The 22916-nt window shown below is 37.8% G+C and overlaps 3 protein-coding genes across 5 annotated transcripts in view; 1 reads left to right on the top strand and 2 right to left on the bottom strand.

Moving 5' to 3' along the window:
* Positions 1–14365, top strand: part of LOC127634243 (actin-binding protein WASF3-like) — a 30840-nt gene extending 16475 nt beyond the window's left edge. For all 3 annotated transcript variants that reach the window (XM_052113689.1, XM_052113690.1, XM_052113691.1), the window contains exons 9-11: positions 546–693; positions 12720–12822; positions 14121–14365. In XM_052113689.1, the coding sequence (XP_051969649.1) occupies positions 546–693; positions 12720–12762 (191 nt within the window). In that variant the 3' untranslated portion in view covers positions 12763–12822; positions 14121–14365. The remainder of the gene's footprint in view (positions 1–545; positions 694–12719; positions 12823–14120) is intronic.
* On the bottom strand, positions 6949–11053 carry LOC127634245 (G-protein coupled receptor 12-like). Its single transcript, XM_052113693.1, has 2 exons — positions 10825–11053; positions 6949–8796 (listed from the first exon to the last, which is right to left on the bottom strand). Exon 2 carries the CDS (start codon positions 8793–8795, stop codon positions 7770–7772), a length of 1026 nt encoding a protein of 341 aa, XP_051969653.1. The 5' UTR covers position 8796; positions 10825–11053; the 3' UTR covers positions 6949–7769.
* LOC127634244 (ubiquitin carboxyl-terminal hydrolase 12A) lies at positions 13518–21496 on the bottom strand. The gene is made up of 9 exons (XM_052113692.1): positions 21370–21496; positions 20397–20477; positions 20075–20288; positions 17572–17804; positions 17373–17449; positions 16268–16351; positions 14439–14636; positions 14140–14218; positions 13518–13659 (listed from the first exon to the last, which is right to left on the bottom strand). The coding sequence occupies exons 1-9, from the start codon at positions 21415–21417 to the stop codon at positions 13558–13560; spliced, it is 1116 nt and encodes a 371-aa protein (XP_051969652.1). The 5' UTR covers positions 21418–21496; the 3' UTR covers positions 13518–13557.
* Between the last annotated feature and the right edge of the window lie 1420 nt (positions 21497–22916).

Below are 22916 nucleotides of genomic sequence, written 5' to 3'. Positions count from 1 at the left end.
TATGAAGTGTTTGTGTGTGTGTTTATCAGTATATAAATTGCAAATTTTTTACACATAAACATTGCATGTTCATCAAATGAAAACTCATTTGCTCATCCTTATGTTATTCCAACCCATATGACTTACTTTCTTCTGTGGAACACAAAAGGAGATGTTAAGCAGAATATTTGTCTGTTTTTACCATACAATGAAAGTGAATGGTGACTGAGGCTAACATTCTGACTAATGTGTTCTTTGTTCCAACCATGTCAAGTTAAAAATAGTTTTAAATATGTAATATGTGCATCAATGTCAATTTTGAAACAATGAACCAATCAAATAATACCAGGGGAGGGATAAGCATCTTGAGTGTTTAAGTGTGTACATTAGCAATGGTCTATGGGAGTTAATGTGACTATAAACTGCCTTCTGTTCAATTCCGTTGTGTTCCGTCTAGCTGTTTTTAACGCAAGAATGTGTCTTGTGTGAACGTCCCATAAGCCTTTGAGTTTTTGATCGTGTGTGTGTGTGTGTGTGTATGTGTGTGTGTGTGTGTGTGTGTGCAGGTATTCAGCTGAAAAAAGTTCAAGAGCAGCAGGAGCAGCAGGCAAAACGAGAGCCGGTGGGCAATGATGTTGCCACCATCTTGTCTCGACGCATAGCTGTGGAATACAGTGAATCTGAGGACGAATCTGAGCTAGAGGACAACGAATGGTCTGACTAAAACAATACATTATAATGCACAAAAACATACAAAGTCTCAAAGGTTCACCATACTTAATTCACAAACAAACGTTAAAGGAATAGTTCACCCAAAAAAAAAATTATTCTCTCCTCCTGCTGTGTATGACTTTCTTTCTTTTGCCGAACACAAACAAAGATTTTATGAAGAATATCTAAGCTCTGTTGGTTCTCACAATACAGGCGAATGGTTACATTAAAAAAATCACATAAAGGAAACATAAAAGTAATCCATATGACTCCAGTGGTTAAATCCATATTTTCAGAAGCAATATGATACGTGTGGTGAGAAACAGATCAATATTTATGTCCTTTTTACTATCAATCTCCACTTTCACTTTCACATTCTTTCACAATGTGAAAGTGGAGATTAATGGTAAAAAAGGACTTAAATACTGATTTGTTTCTCAACCACACCTATCATATTGCTTCTGAATAAAGGGATTAAACCACTGGAGTCTTATGGATTACTTTTATGTTTCCTTTTGGAGATTCAAAGTTCTGGTCACCATTCGCTTGCATTGTGAGAACCAACATAGCTGAGATATTCTTCTAAAAAATCTTTATTTGTGTTCAGCAGAAGATAGAAAAAATACACATCTGGGATAGCTTAAGAGTGAGTAAATTATGAGAGAATTAGTTTTTTTTGAGTGAACTATTCCTTTAATATTGCATTTCCCATTCAAATAATATGGATGCAGGGTCCAAAATTAACTTTTTGCCACAGCCGGCAATAGCAGGTGAATTGAAAAAATGTACAGACTGTACATATTTCTTTACCAGCAATGAAACTGTATTTTGCATTACTTGCAAAATACAGTACAAAATGTACTGTAAAACTTTACAGCATCATATACAAGATGAGTGTCGGTCACTCAGTAATACTGCACCCTTCACAAAACCATAAAGACACTTCCTGCCTTTTGTTCCTCATATTTTAATTTTGACAGATGTTTTCTGTAGTAGACTGTATGTGTGTCTTTGATTTAAAACACACTTTAGCAAAAGAGAGAGAGAGAGTCTAGCTATAGTTCGTATATTATGTTTAAATTTCTAATAATGTTAACAGCCAACAATTTTTACTTGTATTTTGCCAGTGTTTATTTTGGACCCTGCTTGTATGCGTTTTATTTAGACCATCTATATTATGGATAACTAAACACAATAGCCAAATAGCTACCTTTCCCTCAACTACCACGTCCAATGTTTGATTTTAGATTTTTTTATTTCTTCTTAATGGTTTTTAATTGAATTTCTTTTAATAAATGGTATGGACACACGTAGTATATTGCAACTGAAAGAAAAGATAGATAAACACAATGAGGTCAGCAGAAACAGATTATGATTGGATCTGTTCAATGATCAGCTCTGTGAAGTTTTGAAATGTGCATGAAAGTTTAATACTCTATATTGAGATTTGAAGTCAGTAATTATATGAGGCATTTGATTAAACGACCTGATACTGGGTAACACTGGTTTGTGTTCACTCAGTAATGCCTGGTGGTGTATGGTGGATATGTGATGAAAAGACAGCCAGCTGTTGGCACGGTCCCATGACAATAAAAATCTGACGAATCATGTTAAATCATATTGCTCTCTTTTCCTGCCCCTGAGTGCCTTCATCATGGAAGCAGGATGGTTTTGATTCTGAGACTCATGTCTCTATGGAAACAGTACAGCTGAGACTCTGATCTCCATGGCAACAGTGAATTTGAGGAACTCAGCCAATTGATGTGCATGTGTGAATAAACCCAGGCATGGATGTTTTAATGCACAGCACATTCTTTTAATACAAAATTAACAAGATCTCTCAATTCATTAAACTAAACAAAGCAATGCAATAATACAACTAACACCTTGGAAAAATATACAGCACGTTAACACAATGTCTTACAATGTCTCAGTTAATTAGTGCACGTTGATTCTAATTTTGATAATATTGTTTTGCAGAAGTAATTTGTTGTGCCTTTTATCATAAAAAAAATAAAGTGCATTTCACAGTTAAAACTACGCATACGTGTACACAAGATGCTGAAACCAATGTACCCTGCACAACTGCTGCTGGATGCTTCAAGATACCGTTTTAATTTCAGTCTGTTCACAAACTAAATATAGAATGGAACAAATCTTACTGTAAATGTAAACAGTTGCCTCACAACTCCACAAAACCAGAGGTGCGACCCACATGATTTTTTCTGCTATGCTCTTCAAATAAACTGGATTAGGAGACGCACTTCTATCCAAGCCCTTTTTATTGAAAAAATCACGGAGTCCCACCGATATGACATTAAAGCCATTATTTAGACAATGTGAAGCTCTTACATTGGATTACAGAGCACAATCATCTACAGTTGGATAAAGGTCTACTTAAATCAATGGTTCATTGGCAAACATCCATCCACAAGTGGAGAATCCATCAGAGACATCGCAGTTGATGTCAACCAGGCACAAAGCATGATAACATCATTTTACAAAGCTCTTTTCAAAAACAGGCAGAGAAAAAATGTTTTAGACAAAGGCCTAAACCCAAAGCCACTGCAATAATCTCCCAGTCATATCAGAATGAACTGCTGTGCATCAAGCATTAACCCTCTCACTCTGCTGTAGACAAGCATTCCCAGGCAATAGGAGACCGTATGCAGACATTATTTCAAAAGATTGGAATGTGGCCCAAAGGTTAACTGTTGCAGAATGACACTCTTGACATATGTCAACGTGCCTCCCTAAAGTTCCATGCCTTATTTACAGGATCAAAACGATCGATAGGATGCCATAGAAATGGAACTATAAAAATGTCTTCATCAGTACATTCAGAAGAGGCTGTACAGCGCATCAGAATATAAAAGAAAATCTCAGTAATTCAAAAAGAATCAAGACTGAGGGGGAAAAATAGAGACTTTCAATGAATAAAGCAAAAATAAATGATTCTTCAAAGGTCAAGGAGTTGATGATTTTTGTTGATCTGGCTCAAAGCAGCCTAACAGGACAAAATGTGACAGGCCCATCATCTTTGTTGTCAAAATAATCATAATTTTTATGCCAAACACCTTTAAGCTCTATTAAAGGGATAGTTAACCCAAAATGAAATTCACCATCTACTCACTTTCATGTTGTTCCAAACTCTATTGCAAATGTTAGGCAGAATGTTAGGAACTGACAGTCTCAGTCAGCTTTCACTTTTATTGCATCTTTTTCCAATCAATGAAAATGAATGGTAACTTGGCTTGTCAGTTCTTAACATTCTGCATAACATCTCCTTTGTGTTCCACAGAAGAAAGAAAGGCATACAGGTTTGGACCAACATAAGGGTACCCTCCTCATCTTTGGGAGAACTAACACTTTAAAACTCGATACAACTCTTGTGCTGTTTCAATTGAATAATCTAGAGGTCACTCCGGCAAAAAACTTCACAAGGGTGTGTCCGACCCGCAGGCACGATGTTAAGAGGGTACCTTTCTTAAAATGATAGGAAGACTGGTAGCCACTCTAGCCCATGCAGGTCTATGGGGAAAATACATTATTACCCCAACTACATGTGCCCAGAGAGACAGACTTGTAGCTCACAAAAATGTGTGCATTCTCACGCACACAAACACACACACAGCCATGCAGGTTGTTTGCACCGACGCAGTCACACCTCATTCATATATGCACAATATGAACACATTCCTCACGTTATATACTCTAATGAATCTCTAAGGTTCACAAAAAGCAAATGCATAATGCAGAGTAGGTCACATTGAGTGTACAGAAAGATTTCATCCATAGTTATATATTGTAAATGACCACAGAAAGGTCACAATCACCTTCTGGACGGGAACACGAGGCAGTGAGATTATGGACATGTTTACAGGGATTGGGACATCTGTCCAGTTCTGTTTTTTATTTTATCTCAAATTCGCTCACATCATTCGGGTTATGTTGTAATAAGTACAGTTGTCAGACATTCTTGGAATCCACTCTTGTAAGTATTTCATGGTGGGTATTTTGAAGATGTTTTCAGCTAGCAGAGGTGTTTGTTTTCTTGGGCAAGGCTGTTATTGCTCCCAGAATATTGCTATAATTTGATGAAACACTCAGTCTGTTGTTATTGCTTGCTGATAGATTCTGCCATAGCACTGAAATGAAAAGTGGCTGGTTGGAATATGAAGGTCATTTAGCTCGAAAGAAGGGGTGAACGTTAGCTCAGAATAACTGGGTGACTCAAGCCTCAGCTGTAAGGAAAGTACGGGTTTATGAAAGAATTCATAATAACATTTTACCAAATGTCAACTTATTTCGCACTCCAGATCTCTTTAATACAATTTTGTCATTTTAGACAGAAGATTCACCAATTAACTTATATTCGTATTGACTGTAACCAGTGGAATTATGTATTGACTGAGCTGACATATTATTGATTAGTTTCATAATTTTAAATTTATATTATCTGTGTGGGGAAATCTCACATAAAAAACATCTGGGTCATATTTTACACTAAAATCAAAAGAAAAAAAACATGATATTGAGTTTAGGACCATTCAATTCTATTTTAACTTTTTTATTTATAATTCTTATTCTCAATGGTGATATAATATTGCATTATAATAATTCGAATTGAGGGGAAAATACACTAACAAAAATATTTTTGCCTATTTTTAAGATTTTTGAATAATTTTATAAGTTTCCATTAATTTTAATTCTATACTTTTTGTAACAAAAATTTCCATTAATAAAAGTCATTATTAGGAATGTACCAATGTATCAGCCAATATTTATATTTATCTGCCCATTTTTGACCAAAAAAGCATATTGTTAGCATGAAAACGCTGATATGTAAAACCGAAGGTTTATTTATAATTAATTAGTCACACTCTTTGTAAAAACTCTGAATTAAACTGCACAATCCAGAAATAATAATAGCCACAATATGTAATGAACATTTTTATTTTGACTTGTTCTCACATTAATGTAGAAAAAACGGCATAAATGGACGGGACGGTTGTAAAAACGGCACTTACCTTTAGGCTACACGATGACCATCTAAAACACTTTGAAACCAGCTAACTTTGTCTTCTGAGATACCGGAATGATATCCATTAATGCAGCACGATTGATTGAATTAAGATTGAAATTGCCATATGGCTTTGTGTGATTACTAAACCTCACAAGGCTGTGTTTTAAACTGCAGAAACAGAAGTGCAAAATGTTTTAAAACTACAAAAAAAAAAAACTTTTTATCTTTGTGTTGGAGAGCCTGCAAGAGCCTCCATCATGGGATTTTAATGTGTCCAAGTGACATATTTATTATTTTACTCACCATTTTTCAATATTTATTAGGGTTTTATTGTGCAAATGTTTTATCTGTCCTATTTACTGGTGTTTTACTCTCATGTATCTCATTCTTATGTATTTATTAAATAATATTGTATTTAAAAATGGGGAGGTGAGGGTTAATGTAATTTAAAATAATGGTATGGTCCGATTGGAAATGGTGGGAAAATTATGTATTTAAACCAGCTGCCATTAGAGAGGGAAAAACAAGATGGATGACAAGTTTTTTAAGCATGGGACAAGGTTGCAAGCACTGCTTGAGTGCAACAAAACTCTGGCCTCTAATGTTTAGGGAGGGGAGTAGGTAGTGGCTTTTAGTATCTAAAACAGGTCTAGTTTTTAGACAGTTTGTTTGTTTGTTTTTATATGTAACCTTGGTTTTATGTTCACGTTTAAACACTTATTTATTTGCACATTTTGCACCTCCAAAATAAAATTATCTTTGGAATGCCATTCCTGCTTCCTGGTGAGATCTCTCCTTATGACTGCCTTGGTCCTTATCACAATCTTGTATGTATCTTTTATTGTGGCTCTCTTAAAAATGTTGGTCTATCATGTGTTCAACAGATCCAATATTCAATGGAAATGAGTTATTGTTAGAACAGCGAAAAAGGCTTTTGTACCCCTTTGTAAACGTTTTAAGCATTCCGGAGTAAAACAGTGATCTTATGACAAAATAAGTTAAGTTGGAAAAAATGGGTATTGTTATCGGCCTATAGGTTTTTGTTCAAATCGTTATCTGCTAAAAAATTTCATATCGGTGCATTCTTAGTTACTATATATTTCATTTAATTTAGTTTAAATAACTTGATGGCCCTAAAATGCTATATAATATTCAATTTTAGGACCATTAATATATTTTAATTATTATTATAATTTTTTTCATTTGACTTAAGAGGTAAAATATGAACCCAGCATTTTCTTGATGAGCTTTGTTAGACAACATACACTTTAACATACTTCTCCCGGGTCCCAATTGTTTTCATCCCGCATTATGGAAGAGGTTACGGATGAGCGAAAATGATTGCCTGTAAAACTTTTGTAATTAACCAAAATAAAGGCATCAATGGGTTTGGTTATTTATAGAGTGGTTCTCATTCTGAGACTGTATTTAGCTCTTCATGGTTTTCTGCTTTGGAGGACATTTGACATTAGGGCATGCTTGGGTTGAGGTGACAAAAAGAAGAGAGGGGGCGCCAAGCTCTCTCTCTCTCTCTTCCCAGGTCGGTTTCTTCGGGGGACGGAAGGTGCGGATCACCGAGCGCCTTGTCTATTTTAGTGCTCCGCAGTTACTTAACATTCCATACACGTTCTTGAATGCAGCAACAGCAGGTCGAGATGAATGAGCTTCGGGATCCAGTGAAGAGGACCGCCACATGCTGCCCCTTATCCTCCACCACCCCCTCAACGCCTGTGCAACAGGGCTGCCACTGTGGCCAAGCCAAACAAGCACAAAAAATAAAAAAAAATTATACATGTACAATATATTTGCATCTCCCTGCCACACAACATTCATTTTCACTTTTCTGGACAGGGTGCATGTGGCAGCTGGTCAGATTAGGATCAGGTAAAGCTTGTGTGGCAGTGGTTGTCAAGAAACAGATAAGGGAAGACCGAAACAGGTGACTCACACGCTTCTCTTTCCCAGGGGTTGGGAATATCTGCAGCCGGTGATTGAGCATGTCTAGGCCTGTGAAATTTCCTAGGCTTCCAGCGTCCAAAAGATGTCTCCTGCATCAGACATCACTGGGGGTCCGTGCCCGCTGGGACACGCTGGCAGGGATACAGCCGCAGCACACCAGCCACAGCGCTTTCTGGATCTCTTGATTGCGGAAGGCGTAAATTACAGGGTTGATGACGGAGTTGTAAGTGGCAGGCACCAAAGTGGCATATGTATATAGGGGTGGGTATGTGTAATCAGCTATAAGCGAATAGACAGTAAATGGCATCCAACAGGCGGCAAAAGTGCCCAGAATGATCGCCAGGGTGGAGACGCCCTTCCTCGTGGTGACGTAATGGGGGCTCACTGCTAAAAAGTGGTGCTGCAGGGCGATTTGGTGTGCGTGTCGCATGACAATTTTGCAGATCTGCACGTACAGTTGAAGCATTAAACCAAACAGCAGAAGGAAGGAGACGGACAGAACAGCCACGTTGTTTTTTGTTAGTGGCCACACCACACTGCAGTAAGCTTCCTGGCCCAGGCAGTTGACACCCGTGACCGGCAACAAACCCAGGCACAGTGACACTCCCCATAGGAGCACAAGCATGGTGTATGTGAAAGCAGTTGTACGCTCTGAGTTGTACGTTAGGGCATAGTACAACGACAGGTAACGGTCGATGGTGATTGCCAGCAAGCTGAAGACTGAAGCAGAGAAGGAAGCCACGATCAGACCCACCGTCAGGAGCTGTGCCGAGTCAGAGCGTAGCAGGTAAGCAAAGGTAAAGTGCAGGACTAACCCCAGGCCAGCCAGAAGATCAGCAAGAGCAAGGCTACCAATCAGCAAAAACATGGGGGCGCGCAAAGCTGGGTTCTGCCAGATCACAAGGACCACCAGGGCATTCTCGCAGGCTATCAGGGTGCCAGAGGAACACAGCACAATGTCCCAGGGGTTCACCAGAAACTCATCAGGTGGTCTCGCCGCCAGAACCACAGCAGGTGCGTACGTTCCGAGGCTGATGTTGTCTGGACTTCCCGCACCACTGCTGTCCCAGGTGGGTTCTTGGGCCAGCCAGCTGGAGGTAACAGGCATCTCCTCACTCATTCTGCTTCCCGTTGAGATGACGAATACATACATCACACCACAAACACACACAGAAAAACATAATCAGGTGTGTAGACTGTGAATGTGGTAACTTGCAACTGTTACAACCTAGTTGAAACCTAATATTAGTTTTGCTGGTGTAATGTTTTCAGGTTGATTAAGTGATGCAAAAAATAATTTTGACTTAATTAAAACCTGTTAATGTTGATGTTACCACATGAAACACATTTTTAAAGAAATAATCCAGGTCAGTACAAGTTAAGCTCAACCAACAGCATTTGTGGCATAATATTGATTACCACAAAAATGTATTTCAACTCGTCCCTCCTTTTCTTTAAAAAAAAAAATGAAAAATCTGGGTTGCAGTGAGGCACTTACAATAGAAGTCAATGGGGCCAATGTTAATATACTTACTGTTTTAAAATTATAGCTACAAGACTTAAACAATATGAGTAGTAAAATTATTTGAATGTAATAAAATCACTTTCTAACCTTTTCTGTGTGAAGTTATAACCGATGTTACAACTTTGTTGCCATGACAATATAATGTCAAAAAACCCTATATTGACTGTAAAAATTTCAATTTAAACAACTTTACAGCTCAAACAATACATGAATTTTAAAAGAAGAATTAATGTAAGTGTTTTTATAAAATGATAAGCTTCACATTTCTGTCTTTAAACCCTCCAAAAATTGGCCCCATTCACTTCCATTGTAAGTGCCTCTCTGTAACCTGGATATTTGCTTTTTTAATGAAAAGGAGGGACGAGTTTAAATCAAAATATTTTGTAATCAATATTATGCCACAAATGCTGTTGATTGAGGTTATCTTGTATTGAACCTTTTGAAATATTCCTTTAAGTTCAATTTTCTTAAGTAGTTACATTTTGTTACCTTGAGGACCTATTTTTACCCGATCAAAACCTTAAAAATGTGTTTTGTTGGTTAAACTTATTTGGCTTGATTCAGTGATGGATAAAATTGGTTCATGTTGATGTTACCGCATAAAACACATTTAAAGGTAACATTTTTTAAGTGGTAACTGTTACCTTGATGACCAATTTGATGTTACCACATGAACAACTATGTGGTACAGGACCTATTTCTCCCAGCACTAACACTTAAAATATGATTTTATGTAACCTAATGTATTTAGGTTGATTCAGTTATAAGCAATAATATTTTTGACTTGAGTAAAAACGGTTAATTTTTACGTTACTACATGAGGCACATTTTTACGGTAACGATTTTATCACACTAAAATCATATTTACACACATATTGTTTATATCTTGTGGCTATACTTTAAAAAAAGTGAGTATTGTAACGTTTACTGATTGGCCCCATTCATTTCTATTGTAAGTGCCTCACTGTAACCTCAATTTTTGCTTTTTTTTTTAAGAAAAGGAGGGACAAGACGAAATGAAGTTTTGTGGTAATCAACATTATGCCACAAATGCTGTCAATTGAGCTTGACTTGAATTGAACCTGGAATATTCCTTTAAACCTGGGCATGAGAAATCAGGCATCACTCCTCTACCAGTGTCTTAAGACTCATGTTCTTTAGCTCAGAACAAAAAATTCGAATTAATACAAATCAGAGATACATTTCTCTTCACTTGTATTCACTGGTTAAGTCGATATACAAGAACCTGTTATTATTCATCCACGGTGGAAAATCCAAAGGGAAGGAAGGGCCCTGTTCAGAGCTGATATTAAATAAAGGAGGGTTTCACTGTTTATAAAAGAGCTCTGCGTCTTAAGAAGACCCCTGCATCAGCAAACTTCCATTTATCTGATATTTATCTCAAAGCATCATGAGCCCAATCTATAGGCTACTGCAACCAGCTGGTTGACAGAAAAAAGAAAGCACCTTTATTGTATGATGCTCTATAGTAGTGCTTCACCTCTTTGTAAGTATAAATGTAACTGGTTCTTTATCTATTGTAAAAATGCAACAATATATAAGCATAATCATGTAAAGAAATGGACATGGTCCTCATTCACTCCTCATCTGGAGGCTTCCCTACCTTGTGTCTGAGGAGAGGCGCCCGTTTTAGATGTTTTAACGTCCTTGTTGTCTTTCCATTATAATTAATGACAGCGGTATTCGCAGGTGCAGCGCCACACGGATGGATGGAGGAATCGGATGCGGTAATGCCGAGTCTTTTCTTTCAGCTGTGCGTTACAGCCAGCAGCAATAGCGGCTCTTCGTCGTCCGCGCGAGCATCTCCACCGACTGCGGCTGTGCAAAGAGCTGCGAGGTAGGGAGGGGTGAGGTCTGATTATCACACCGGCCCGACTCACCAGAATTAGGTTCAGTCACTTGTTTGCTGTTCTGTTCAAGGGCGGAAACTAAAGGATGCGAATCTCTCTGTTGTTGTATCTCGTGCAGCATCAGTGGGGATTGGAGGTACCATGTAGCAGCGTTCATCTAATCTTATCCACATACATATTATAACTGCCGCGTGCGCAATCAGTGCGAGTTGTAAGTGCTATTTAAAGCATTAACTCATGGCATATTTTCAAAGGCCTTTGAGAAGACTTTAGGATACTAATTGGTTGTTTAGAGAAGATTTGCAATGCCTCAGTGTAGGATGAGACCCATTTATCTAACATCTGACATTCAGGCTGCATCTTTCTGGAAAGATGCACATTGTGATGCTCCCCTGTGAGAGCTATTCTCGGCGCGTGCTATTAACAGCATGCTCATCTTTGTCACCCACTTCCCCCACTATCTTTCCTCTCCTGCATCCTGTAATAGCCCTTATATCATTTATTCTCATCACTCTTTCAGTTTTAGCCATTTTGCACAGATTCACACCTCATTGTTGATTTAAGGGACAGTTCGCGCCAAAAAAACTTTTCATCTGAACACAAAGGAAGATTTTTAGAAAAATATCTCAGCTCTATAGGCCTATAAAGTGCAAATGAATGGTGGCCAGAATTTTGAAGGTTCAAAAAGCACATAAAGGCAGCATACTCCTGTGGTTAAATCTATGTCTTCATAAGTGATATTGTAGGTGTGGGTAAGAAACAGATACATTTTTATATCCTTTTTTACATTTACATTTGTGCATTTTGCAGACGCTTTTATCCAAAGCGACTTACAGTGCCCTTACTACAGGGACAATCCCCCCGGAGCAACCTGGAGTTAAATGCCTTGCTCAAGGACACAATGGTGGTGGCTGTGAACCAACAACCTTCTGCTTACCAGTGCAGTGCTTTAGCCCATTACACCACCACCACTCCCCCATGTCCTTTTTTTTACTGTAAGTTCTGCTCCCTGCCCAGTAGGTGGCCATATGGATGAATAATGAGAATCGCCAAACACAGAAGAATGTGGAAGTGAAAGTGGAGACTTAAATATCGAGCTGTTTCTCACCCACACCTATTATATAACGTTTGAAGATATGGATTTAACCACTGGAGTCATGTGGATTATTTTATGCTGCCTTTATGTGCTTTTTGGACCTTCAAAGTTCTCACCACCATTCACTTCTATTGTATGGAACTACAGAGCTGAGATGTTTTTCTAAAAATCTTTGTGTTCGGCAGAAGAAAGTCATGCACATCTGGAATGGATTGAAAGTGATTAAATGAGAATTTTCATTTTTGGGTGAACTATGCCTTTAAACTGCATAGTCAATGATGACAACTTTTAAAAGACCAGGCTTGGTATGCATCTCAGAAAATGATTGTATGATACGTTTTCATTTCAGACTATATTGGCAATACAAAACAGAATACAATTTATGTGATACTTTTATGTAAGTGTAAGAAGAATCTCTAATCTTAAGCATTAATGAATCAGCAAATGTTTCTGGATTATTTCAAAGCAACACACACAACTACAGGAATTATTTTGAGCTGTAAAGAATGGATGAAAAAAAAGTAATGCTATATATTGTTCTCCATCTTGCAGTAATCTGGCCTGGCCACTGAGGGGCCACAGTCACCAAGAATGAGTCATCACCACCAAGGCTTCATTCTAAGAAAGAGGCATCCAATCAAATCGCAGCAGGCTGGTAATAGCTCATCCTCACATGCTTGCATGCATACATCCTGTCTTGGTGTATACACTTTTATTTATTTTTCTTTAAAACAGAAAATGATAATTTCACAACAGGCCATCTCAAGCAAACCCTCACATTAACCTGCCAACATCTACAAAACTGTATCAAAAGTGCACCATAGTGTTATACATCTTTTTCTGGTTCTATCCTCTTTTTGTTTTTGGCTATATCAGTAATATTATTATAATTCTCATAATATTTATACAAATATCACTTTGTACAAGGTAGAAATACATAATCAGCAGTGCCCCACACCTGGAGTGTTTAAGACCCTCCCCTCTAGTATAATAAACACACACCCCTTTTCCCCATGCACAAGTCTTCAGCCTCCTCACAGCCACAGGAATGAAACAGTTGCAGCATGAAAGTTGAATGCAAATCCCTGTTATATTATACAATCTGTTACATTAAACACATTCTCTCCAAGGTAAATGACTGAGCACGAGTGATGAAACGCTCCCACAACGTAAATACAACTGACAAACAACGTTCAAAAGGCCTTGCGACTGCATCATGTCCAACGTAACTGCTGCATCGAGACCAGCGAGGGAGGGCTTAGACGGGTGGGGTGGGGGGTGAGAAAGCGGCGCTGCAGCGAGAATCTGCACAGGTGGGACGCAGCAGGATTCTGTAAACAGGCACGCCTGTTGCACTGGTGTCCATAAGGGGAAGCCCCTCTGGCCTCTCTCAGTCTCTAGACTGGTAAAACAAGATGTACCCGGACTCTGAGTTCTTGGAAATTTCAGAGGTTAAGCCATAGAACTCCTCAATTGCCTGGGCATCAATTTTCTATAGGGAGAAATGAAACATATTTGGACAAATGATGAAAAACCATTTAGCATTCTTGCATTCACTATAGTATATGGCCAAAGGCATGTGGACTCCCAAACCTGACACCTATATGTGCTTTGATGAACATTTTATTTAAAAGATTTGGTCCTCCCTAACAGCTTGAACCCTTCTGGGATGACTTTGCACTTTATAATTTGCTCCCATTCAGACTAAAGTACAGGTCAGTCAAGGTGTTCAAATTGGATTTCCAAAGCCCCTCCCCAAACTGTTGCCACAAAGTTGGAAGCACATAATTCTCTAGAATATAAATGTATGCCGAAGCATTCATATTTGTCCTAACTCGAATTAAAGGCCCTAGCCAGAAGAGGGTGTCTACATATTTTTGGCCATGTAGTGTATATCTGTCTGAATGAATGAATGAATAATGCTGATTTAGCATTTCTATATGTTTTTTATAGATGAGGGCTGGCATCTTACCTCTACGATGTCATCATCAAACAGCAGCCAGAAATCATGACTCTTTACAATAGCGATGTAGTGTCCTCTGTTTGGACCGCTGTAAGAAAAACATACAGATAACCTACAAACCAGGCAATAATGGTTCTCTTACTTTGCAAGGACTATTTTTTTCAAAAGACTGTCTGTGAGTGATTGTATTCATTATTGTGAAATCAGTGAAGACAGGAGGAGGAATTATACATTAAAGTAGCTTTGCAAGTTCATTCGAACTTGAGCGGTCAAATTTTATAAAACAAGCCACATCTGTACTGACTAACCTGCCACAATGCACCACTACAGCGACCAGGTCGTACAGCCTCTCTGGATTGGTGGCATCTCCAGATGTGTTAAAGAGGCGAAGCTCCAGAGGGAAGACCACGCGGTAGCTTAGCTTAGTGTAGCGCTGCAGCTGCTCCATGTATTTAAATCTCTTCAAGTGCAAGGCAAGGATCATGGGAAGTTTCTTAACCCGCATTCTACAGTCAAACATAACCACATTCATCTATCAAATATATACAGTAAATACATGGTAAATAACCAGTTGGTAAAGAATTAACAGACTGAAATTTAAAGGATTGTTCACCCAAAAATGAAAACTCACTCATCAATAACTCACCCTCATGCCATCCCAGATATGTATGACTTTCTATCTTCTGCAGAATACAAACTAAGCTTTTAGAAGAATATCTCAGCTCTGTTGGACCATAGAATGCAATTTAATGCTGACCAGATATTTGAAGCTCCAAAAAGCACATAAAAGTAATCCTTAAGACTCCAGTGGTGTAATCCATGTCTTCTGAAGCGATGCGATCACATTGGCAAAGAAATAGATCAGTACTTCAGTCCTTTTTTACTATAAATCTCCACTTTCAAAATGTGAAAGTGAAAGTCGAGATTTAAAGTAAAATGGACGTAAATATTAATCTTTTTCGTACCCACACCTATCATATTGCTTATGAATATAGGTACACTGCCTGGCCAAAAAAAAAAGTTGCATACGCTAATATTACGGTGGACCGCCTTAAGCTTTAATTATGGAGCGCATTTGTCGTGGCATTGTTTTGACAACCTTATGCAGCGTCACAACATTTATTTCCATCCAGATTTGCATTCATTCTTGGCCGAGATCTTGTATTGATGTAGGGAGAGTCGAACCACTCTGTAAAGTATTCTCCAGCACCAATTGAAGCAACCCCAGATCATAACACTGCCTCCAGAGACTTGTACAGTGGGCACTATGCATGACGGGTGCATCGCTTCATGTGCTTGCTTTCTTCCCTGACACACCCTTCGCTTTGGGATAGGGTAAATCTGGACTCATCAGACCACATGACTTTTTTCCAATGCACCACAGTCCAATCTTTATGCTCCCTAGCAAATTGAAGTCGTTTTTTTCCGATTAGCCTCACTAACAAGTGGCTTTCTTGTGGCCACACAGCTGTTTAGTCCCAATCCTGCAAGTTCTCGTCACATTGTGCATTTGGAAATGCTCTTACTTTAACTATTAAACATAGCCGTGACTTCTACTGTTGATTTTTTATGATGTGACTTTACCAAGCGATTTAGTGATCTATGATCATGATCGAATCTGACGGTTCACCACTATCCTTCCAGGTTTTAATAATACGTTTGACAGTTCTTAACCCAATTCCAGTGATTTCAGCAATCTGTTTAGTTGTTTTCTTTGCTTGATGCAGACCAATAATTTGCCCCTTCTGAAACACAGTAACATCTTTTCCACGACAACGGGATACATCTTCTGACATGGTTGTTAAAGAAATGAGAAGCTACACACTGCATCAGGGTTGCCAGCTGAAACATATTAATCACTGCAATAATGATCCAATAATAGGCTTTTAAGTATCCGCTTATGGATTACTTTTATATGGTCTTTATGTGATTTTTGGAGCTTCAAATGTCTAATCACCATTCACTTTTAGGACCTACAGAGCTGAGATATTAGTCTAAAAATCTTCCCTTGTGTTCAGCAGAAGAAAGAGTCATACACATCTGGGATGGCATGAGGTAATGAGGAGAGGATTTTCATTTTTGCATGGAACTATTCCTTTAACACATTGTCATTCATTTTAAATGGCACTACGCTCACCGTTTGTGTGCCTCCTGTTTACTTCTGCATTCCTCGCAGTAATATTTATATTCACTGCACAAGGTCTCTGTATTACTGAAACCTCTATAAAGAGCAAGTGAGAAAGAAAAGTTTATTAAAATGGACATACTGCACATAGTTTTTGAGAAGACTGTATTGCATTGGTTTAAAGACCCCATAAAGTGCCTTGATTAACACAGTTTTCATTCCTGTGTTGACAACTTTTCTATTGAAACAGTACGTTTGGGTGGGGCATATAAAAGCACTCATCCCTTTTTTAAAATAGTCAATAGCCTTTATTTTGCCTCACAGCCATAAACCATGATTTGCTGATTTGCTACTTTGCTAGTTGACTGAAGGTTGTATTGCAGCCTGTCTACACGGGACACCTCTGTTGATGTGACACAACATGCCGCATTGGCTTGAGGTGCCTACACTGTAGAAAGCACAGACCAATCAGCTGTGAGCTCTAGTAGACTTCAACAATGTTTAAATGGGTAAATAACCACTGTCATACTTCATTTTCAAAGGAAATCCACTGATATAAACATTTACTATTTAAGTTGTTTGATTATTATTGTAATATTGTTGCTAAAACATATACATGTGGTTAGAAACAAAAGATGATATAAATTAGAAGACCAGAGTTATAATACATATGTAAAGAATAAAATTCATGGCAGAAAGATTCACACCTATAATATTTGGTAAGAAAAATAAAACATTTTCAGACGGACAGGATAATAAAGTGGCTAAAGTAGCTCTACAGGGCGTCAGCAATAGAATGGGGCTACTGTCTATGCTACACAACACATCTGGTGTAAACAGGGTGTTAGGAGGAGGGGCATTCTCATTCTAGAAAGCATATGATGGAAAAAAATTCTGTGTTGTGCAAAATGAGTCATCTGTATTTTTTTTTATCTGTTTTACCAGAAGAGGTAAACTGTAAGTTATAAATGTGTATATTTAAACATTTATAACAAAGTTATAGCTGCTTAAGTTATTTGTTAACTTTAAGGAGTACACACGTAGTGAATAAAGCTATCCAATTTGTTTTAATGAGGTCTTAAAGATTGTATGTGTGCTTCCTAAATTGTATTCAAACCTGAGACAGTGTGTGATTGAAGTGTTCTGTTCAACATCCACTGACAAATCCAAGAAATCCTCATCTTTACTGCTTATCTGTGAGAGAGCAAAGTTCAAAGACCCACCTCAGATAAAAGCACAGCCAAACACAGTCAACAAAATCAGTATAATAGGTCCCATTGGACTGAAGGGTTTGCTATGCTATGTGGTGCAATTACCGTCTCACAGGTGAGGCATCGTGTCTCATTGGTCAATGTGCCCTGGAAGATCTCGTGAACCCAGGTGGAGGAGGGCGGGGTACTGTTATTGTTCTGTGAATCAAGTGTGCCATTGGCCAGTTTGCCATTCTGTTTGTCTTGCTTCCGCTCTTCTTGTAAAAGGTCTGCTATAGTGTTGAGCAGGTAGTTTAGGAACTCATGTGCATCTTGCTGCATGTAGTTATCAAACAGTTCTGTGGGGTTACAGATAGAGAGAGAATATGTCACTCTCTGTATTAACAACATGCCATGCCACACAAGGAATGAATTAATTCATCGATGAATCTAATGTGTTTTCATGCCAATAAAACCCACTGATTGATTTATTGAGTGGCTCACTTAAAGTGCATGAATGTCATTGCATTCGAAAACAAAATGTCACACCAGTTGGCCTTGATTTTAAAGACAGGCACATGCAAACTTTTCAAGTTAAATATTTAATAAGAAGTTTGTTAGGTAATAAAATGATAATTCAATATAGTTCTGTTCAATTCTATTTAACTTATTCAGTTATATTCAACATTTTCTAAAATGAAAATCAAAAAGTATTTGGACTCTTTCTGGTTGTCAAACTTTGTGGAACATGTCCACAGTTAATGTGGAAAACTACACCTGCCAGTACCTATGTGAACTTGAGGAGAACTGACACCATATATTCCCTAAACATAACCATAGGACCAGTTGGATAAAAGTAATTATTAAAAAGAATGAAAGAAAATGTTAGCAGAAAGGTTTTGAGAAAAAGGTCTAGGATCATTTGATTGCAAATAATTTGTTTTTAAATATTTTATCTAATGCAATTAACAGGGTTCATACAAGCATCAATAAATAAAAATCAAGTACTTCACAGAAGAAAGAGAACTCAGATCTTTCATATCATTCTGAGTTCCCAACTTGTATTACGAGTGATGTGAACAATATTTACAAGTCAGAAACTCAATTACAGTAATTCTTACATGGTATGAATTAACCATTAACAAATTAAAAGGAAACCGACCAGAAAAAGTAACGCGCATATATATTATCTCTCTCGAATATATATATATATATTTTAGGGCTGTCAATCGATTAACATTTTTAATCGAATTACATGTGCCAAGATTAATTAATCGCGATTAATCGCATATACAAATATTTGCTGAGAAAGCCCCTCATATAACAATAATTAAATATATAAAGATTATACATATTTATAACATTATATAATTATACATAGTTATCTTTAAATATTTAAAAACTATATATATAATTAAACTGAATTACATTCCTGTAGCAGAAGAGTTAATCATTGATAAGGCCATAAACAATGCGGGTTTAGAATACAATATATTGTTTACTACCATATTATTGATCATAAGTCAATCATTGGCATACAGTTCATCAATCCATTTCACAAGTGAATTTGTCAATCAGTTCGAGATTTAATATGAGGGCTTGTTTCATTTCAACAAGCATCAGACATTCTTGTGTAGCATCTCGGGTGCGTTGCATCATAAACAGAAAATGTTTAGGTCACTGTTTCAAGTTAAATATAGTTTAATACTCAATCTTTAAACACATCTTGAGATCCCTTAGTTCTCATTTGCGCTCCAAGTGTTCTGAACGCAACAACGTAACGCATGTCTGTTGTGGGTTGTTTTCTTCACTGTATAAACTGTGTATTGCTCATACAGCTGAAATTTCACTTACTGCCCTCTGGAGTAAACAGGTGGTACTACATGCTTGCATTTCTCAGGAATCTTCCTTATTATGGTACGATTAATTGCGCAAATTGTTTTAACGCGTTATTTTGTGTCAAATTAATCGCACTGAATTAACGCATTAAATCGACAGCCCTAATATATATATATATACACACACACACACACACACATACAGAGAGAGAGAGAACATTAACGAGAGAGTTGCATGTTTTTTTTTTAAATTGCATTTGTGTGAGATTTATAGTGATAAAGGACTTAAAATATGGTTGTTTCTCACCCACACCAAACATATCGCGTCTGAAGACATGGATTAAACCACTGGAGTCTTATGGATTACTTTTATGCTGCCTTTCTGTGCTTTTTGAACCTTCAATGTTCTGGCCACCATTTACATGCACATTTACATGGACATACAGAGCTGAGATATTGTCCTAAATATTTGTTTGTGTTCTACAGAAGAAAGAAAGTCATACGCATCTGGGATGGCGTGAGGGTGAGTAAATGATGAGAATATTCATTTTGGGCACTTGAGCATTTTTCAAAAAAACATGCAAATTTTCCAGGTATTCCAGTACTTACATTTTTAAAAGCTAAATTCAAGCACTGAACTGCGATCCCTGAATAAAATCCATAAACTGGAATGTGGCTCAGGTGTGCAAATACTTTTTAGACCAAATGTAAACTTCAAATTTTTGTTGCTTGATAAAAATGTAGCAGTCTCTCTTCTTTTATCAGTTACTTACTGCATTTATCTTCCTTACCATTCTCTTTCCGCAATCTTGTGATGAACTTTTTAGGAGGAATCACCCCAACTTTCCTCTTCTGGTTAGCTATACTGTGAAAGAGGTCAGCCAGGCAGGTGAGCAGGTTCTCCTTGCGGCGTGGCTGGCTCCTGTACGCCAGGATCTTCTCCCGGAATGGCCTGCAGAAGTACAGTGCCTGGAGCACAGAGTTACAGTAGCAGGTGTTTCCAAACTGTGGATCAAAACACCCACACAAAACACACCCACACTGACTTCAGGGCATCATGGTAAACACACTGGCCAGAGAAAACAATGTTAGAGAACAAAGACCTCTTCTTACATTGACCAATCCAAAGTAATGCTCATTAACAGGGAACTGCTCCGAGCCGATCTCTTTCTCCAAAGCGGAGGCATTGGCGCCCTGAAACAGAAAAGGTGGACAGCCGTTCAAGCATTTACAGCTGTTAACTTGTGGATATGTTATCTCTTTCAAAAATGTCCCCTTGTAGCCATAGGTTCTGCCAAATACTTTCACTGTTCCAAAAGCTAAACTGTGATGTAAGCAAAAAACAAAGCAGCTATAGTTGCATCTCATTACCTTTTAAGGGATACCACTACATTAGCACAGCATTAACATTTGCAATTAAAGAATTTCCAGCTGAATAATAAAAAATCTAGAAAAAATCTAAATAAACAATTCGCCCATCAAACGTATAAAGATACAGATTACAGACGCTCAGAGAGGGGATGGGACACCAATGCAATCACGATGTGACCGCACTGGAAACAGCCATAGCACTGAAGCACAGATACACTAAACGCATGGAACAACATCATGATGCTAACGTCTGCCGTACCTAACACAACGCTCGCCTGAACCATAACACTAATCGCTAATTACATAATAATAATAATAATAATAATAATCTGCGTTTATTTAGATGGCTCGCGCTTATTTAGCACATCTCGCGCTGAATGACACTTGAGCAGTTAGCAGATCTCAGCGTTGCTGGGTTTAGCGAATCCTGTAAGGACGGGCGAATTCAGAAGGCTAACATTGCTTTATAAAGGCCGGATATTTGTGTCGCAAAATCCCTTCTATAATAGTAATTATTTAGGCCCGAGGCAACATTCATAGCAGACACAAATAGACACGGATAAAGACAGCTCGCAACAGCAGCAGAGGAAAACTGGCAACCCAAGGAGGCTAATTCCCAGTCGCCATTCACACTACTGAAGCAGCACGCCACAGATAATACTACCATGCATGCACTGATGTCCAATAATCCGCGATTCACTAGATATTTACTCACCATGGTACAAAAAGAGGCAAATTTGGAAACTGTCATTAGGATTTCCATTCGCCCAGCGCCATCTTCCACCCAATCACCGCGCGGAGGCGAAGAGGATTCCCGGTGAGGACAGACTGCGTCCCTTCCAGAGGGCATTCCGCGAGGTCTTAGCGCCCCTTCAAAACAGGGCATGATGATATTCAGTTTGATATTATTTTTTTTACACAATTGCAAAATTACTGTGTAAAACCAGAGAACCAGGGATAATTTTTCAGAATATTTTAATAATTTATTAATGAAATTTTTAATTTATTGCTTTTCATTATTATTCCGTTTGTATCGAACTTTGAACATGCTTTCTGAACGCTTGCTTTCAATTAAAATGAATGGAAGAAATTGGTACGCTCAGCCAAGCAGCTCTGAGCGCCCAACTGTCAACGGAAGTAGAAAAGAAGTCCAGCCTTTCAGGTAAAAGAGCCAATCACCTTTTAGAAACAAACATCTCCTGTCAATCATCTCGAGATTACGCATGCGCATTAGCTATACGAACCGGGAAAATTATTATTATTATTATTTTCCTTTTGTTTTTAGCGTAATCTGAGGTAAATAAGCACCATTTATGATTCCAGCGTTGTCAAATTTTACTGCATATATGAAATATGTTATTTGATCGTAATCTTGACCAACCGTTTCTGAGATTTCGGTGATCCCCCATTCAAGTAGATTGTAGCTGCACTTTCATGACTGGATATAGCTTCCCGGGAGCGTTCTAAAGATGGCCGCCAGTGGACTGACTTGCTAGAAAGACTTTGGTAAACACCACACATAGTCATGCCAAAATGATTTTGTAAGTGCAAAACCTATTTAAGATTAGTGGACAGACGGTCAATTCATTAAGTCATGAGATGTTTCCTCACAAACGCATTTTATTTAGCACACCGAAGCATCTGCGACATATACATCCATTGAATTGGCCTCTTGTCTCCTCGCCAGTGTACCGCCCATAGAATGGAAGTACAGGAAAAATAAAATAAAAGGAAAATTAATAAAAAAGCAGAGAGAAACAGTTAGGTTGTACATTGAGAGTAATTGTTTCACATTTCACACACACACACACACACACACACACACACACACACACACACACACACACACACACACACACACACACACACACACACACACATATATATATATAGTGCCCATCATAAACATAACATGAGAATCATAATTTACCAAATAAAACAATTGAAATTAGAGGATTCTGACAGAAAATGCATTTATGAATACAAAAAAACAATAATAACTAAATGAACAATGTACCGAATTTGAGAGTTTGTGTTGTAATGATGTTTTTTTTTTCTTTTCTGAGAGGTGTGTACAACTCATTCCAAAATATTTTAACATAAACACAGAAAAGATGTTCAATCATCTCTTCTTTTATTCTAAATATTTTGAATATACTTAGACAGTGTTCTATTATAAGGGTAACATTTGTGTAATATTTTAAACATGACTTCTTTGCCTTATTTGTTCATAAATAATTGTTGGAAAGAGATCAGACCAAA

Source organism: Xyrauchen texanus, chromosome 41 (assembly GCF_025860055.1).
Source record: "Xyrauchen texanus isolate HMW12.3.18 chromosome 41, RBS_HiC_50CHRs, whole genome shotgun sequence".
Lineage (NCBI taxonomy): Eukaryota > Metazoa > Chordata > Actinopteri > Cypriniformes > Catostomidae > Xyrauchen > Xyrauchen texanus.
This window is presented reverse-complemented; position numbering and strand designations above follow the sequence as displayed.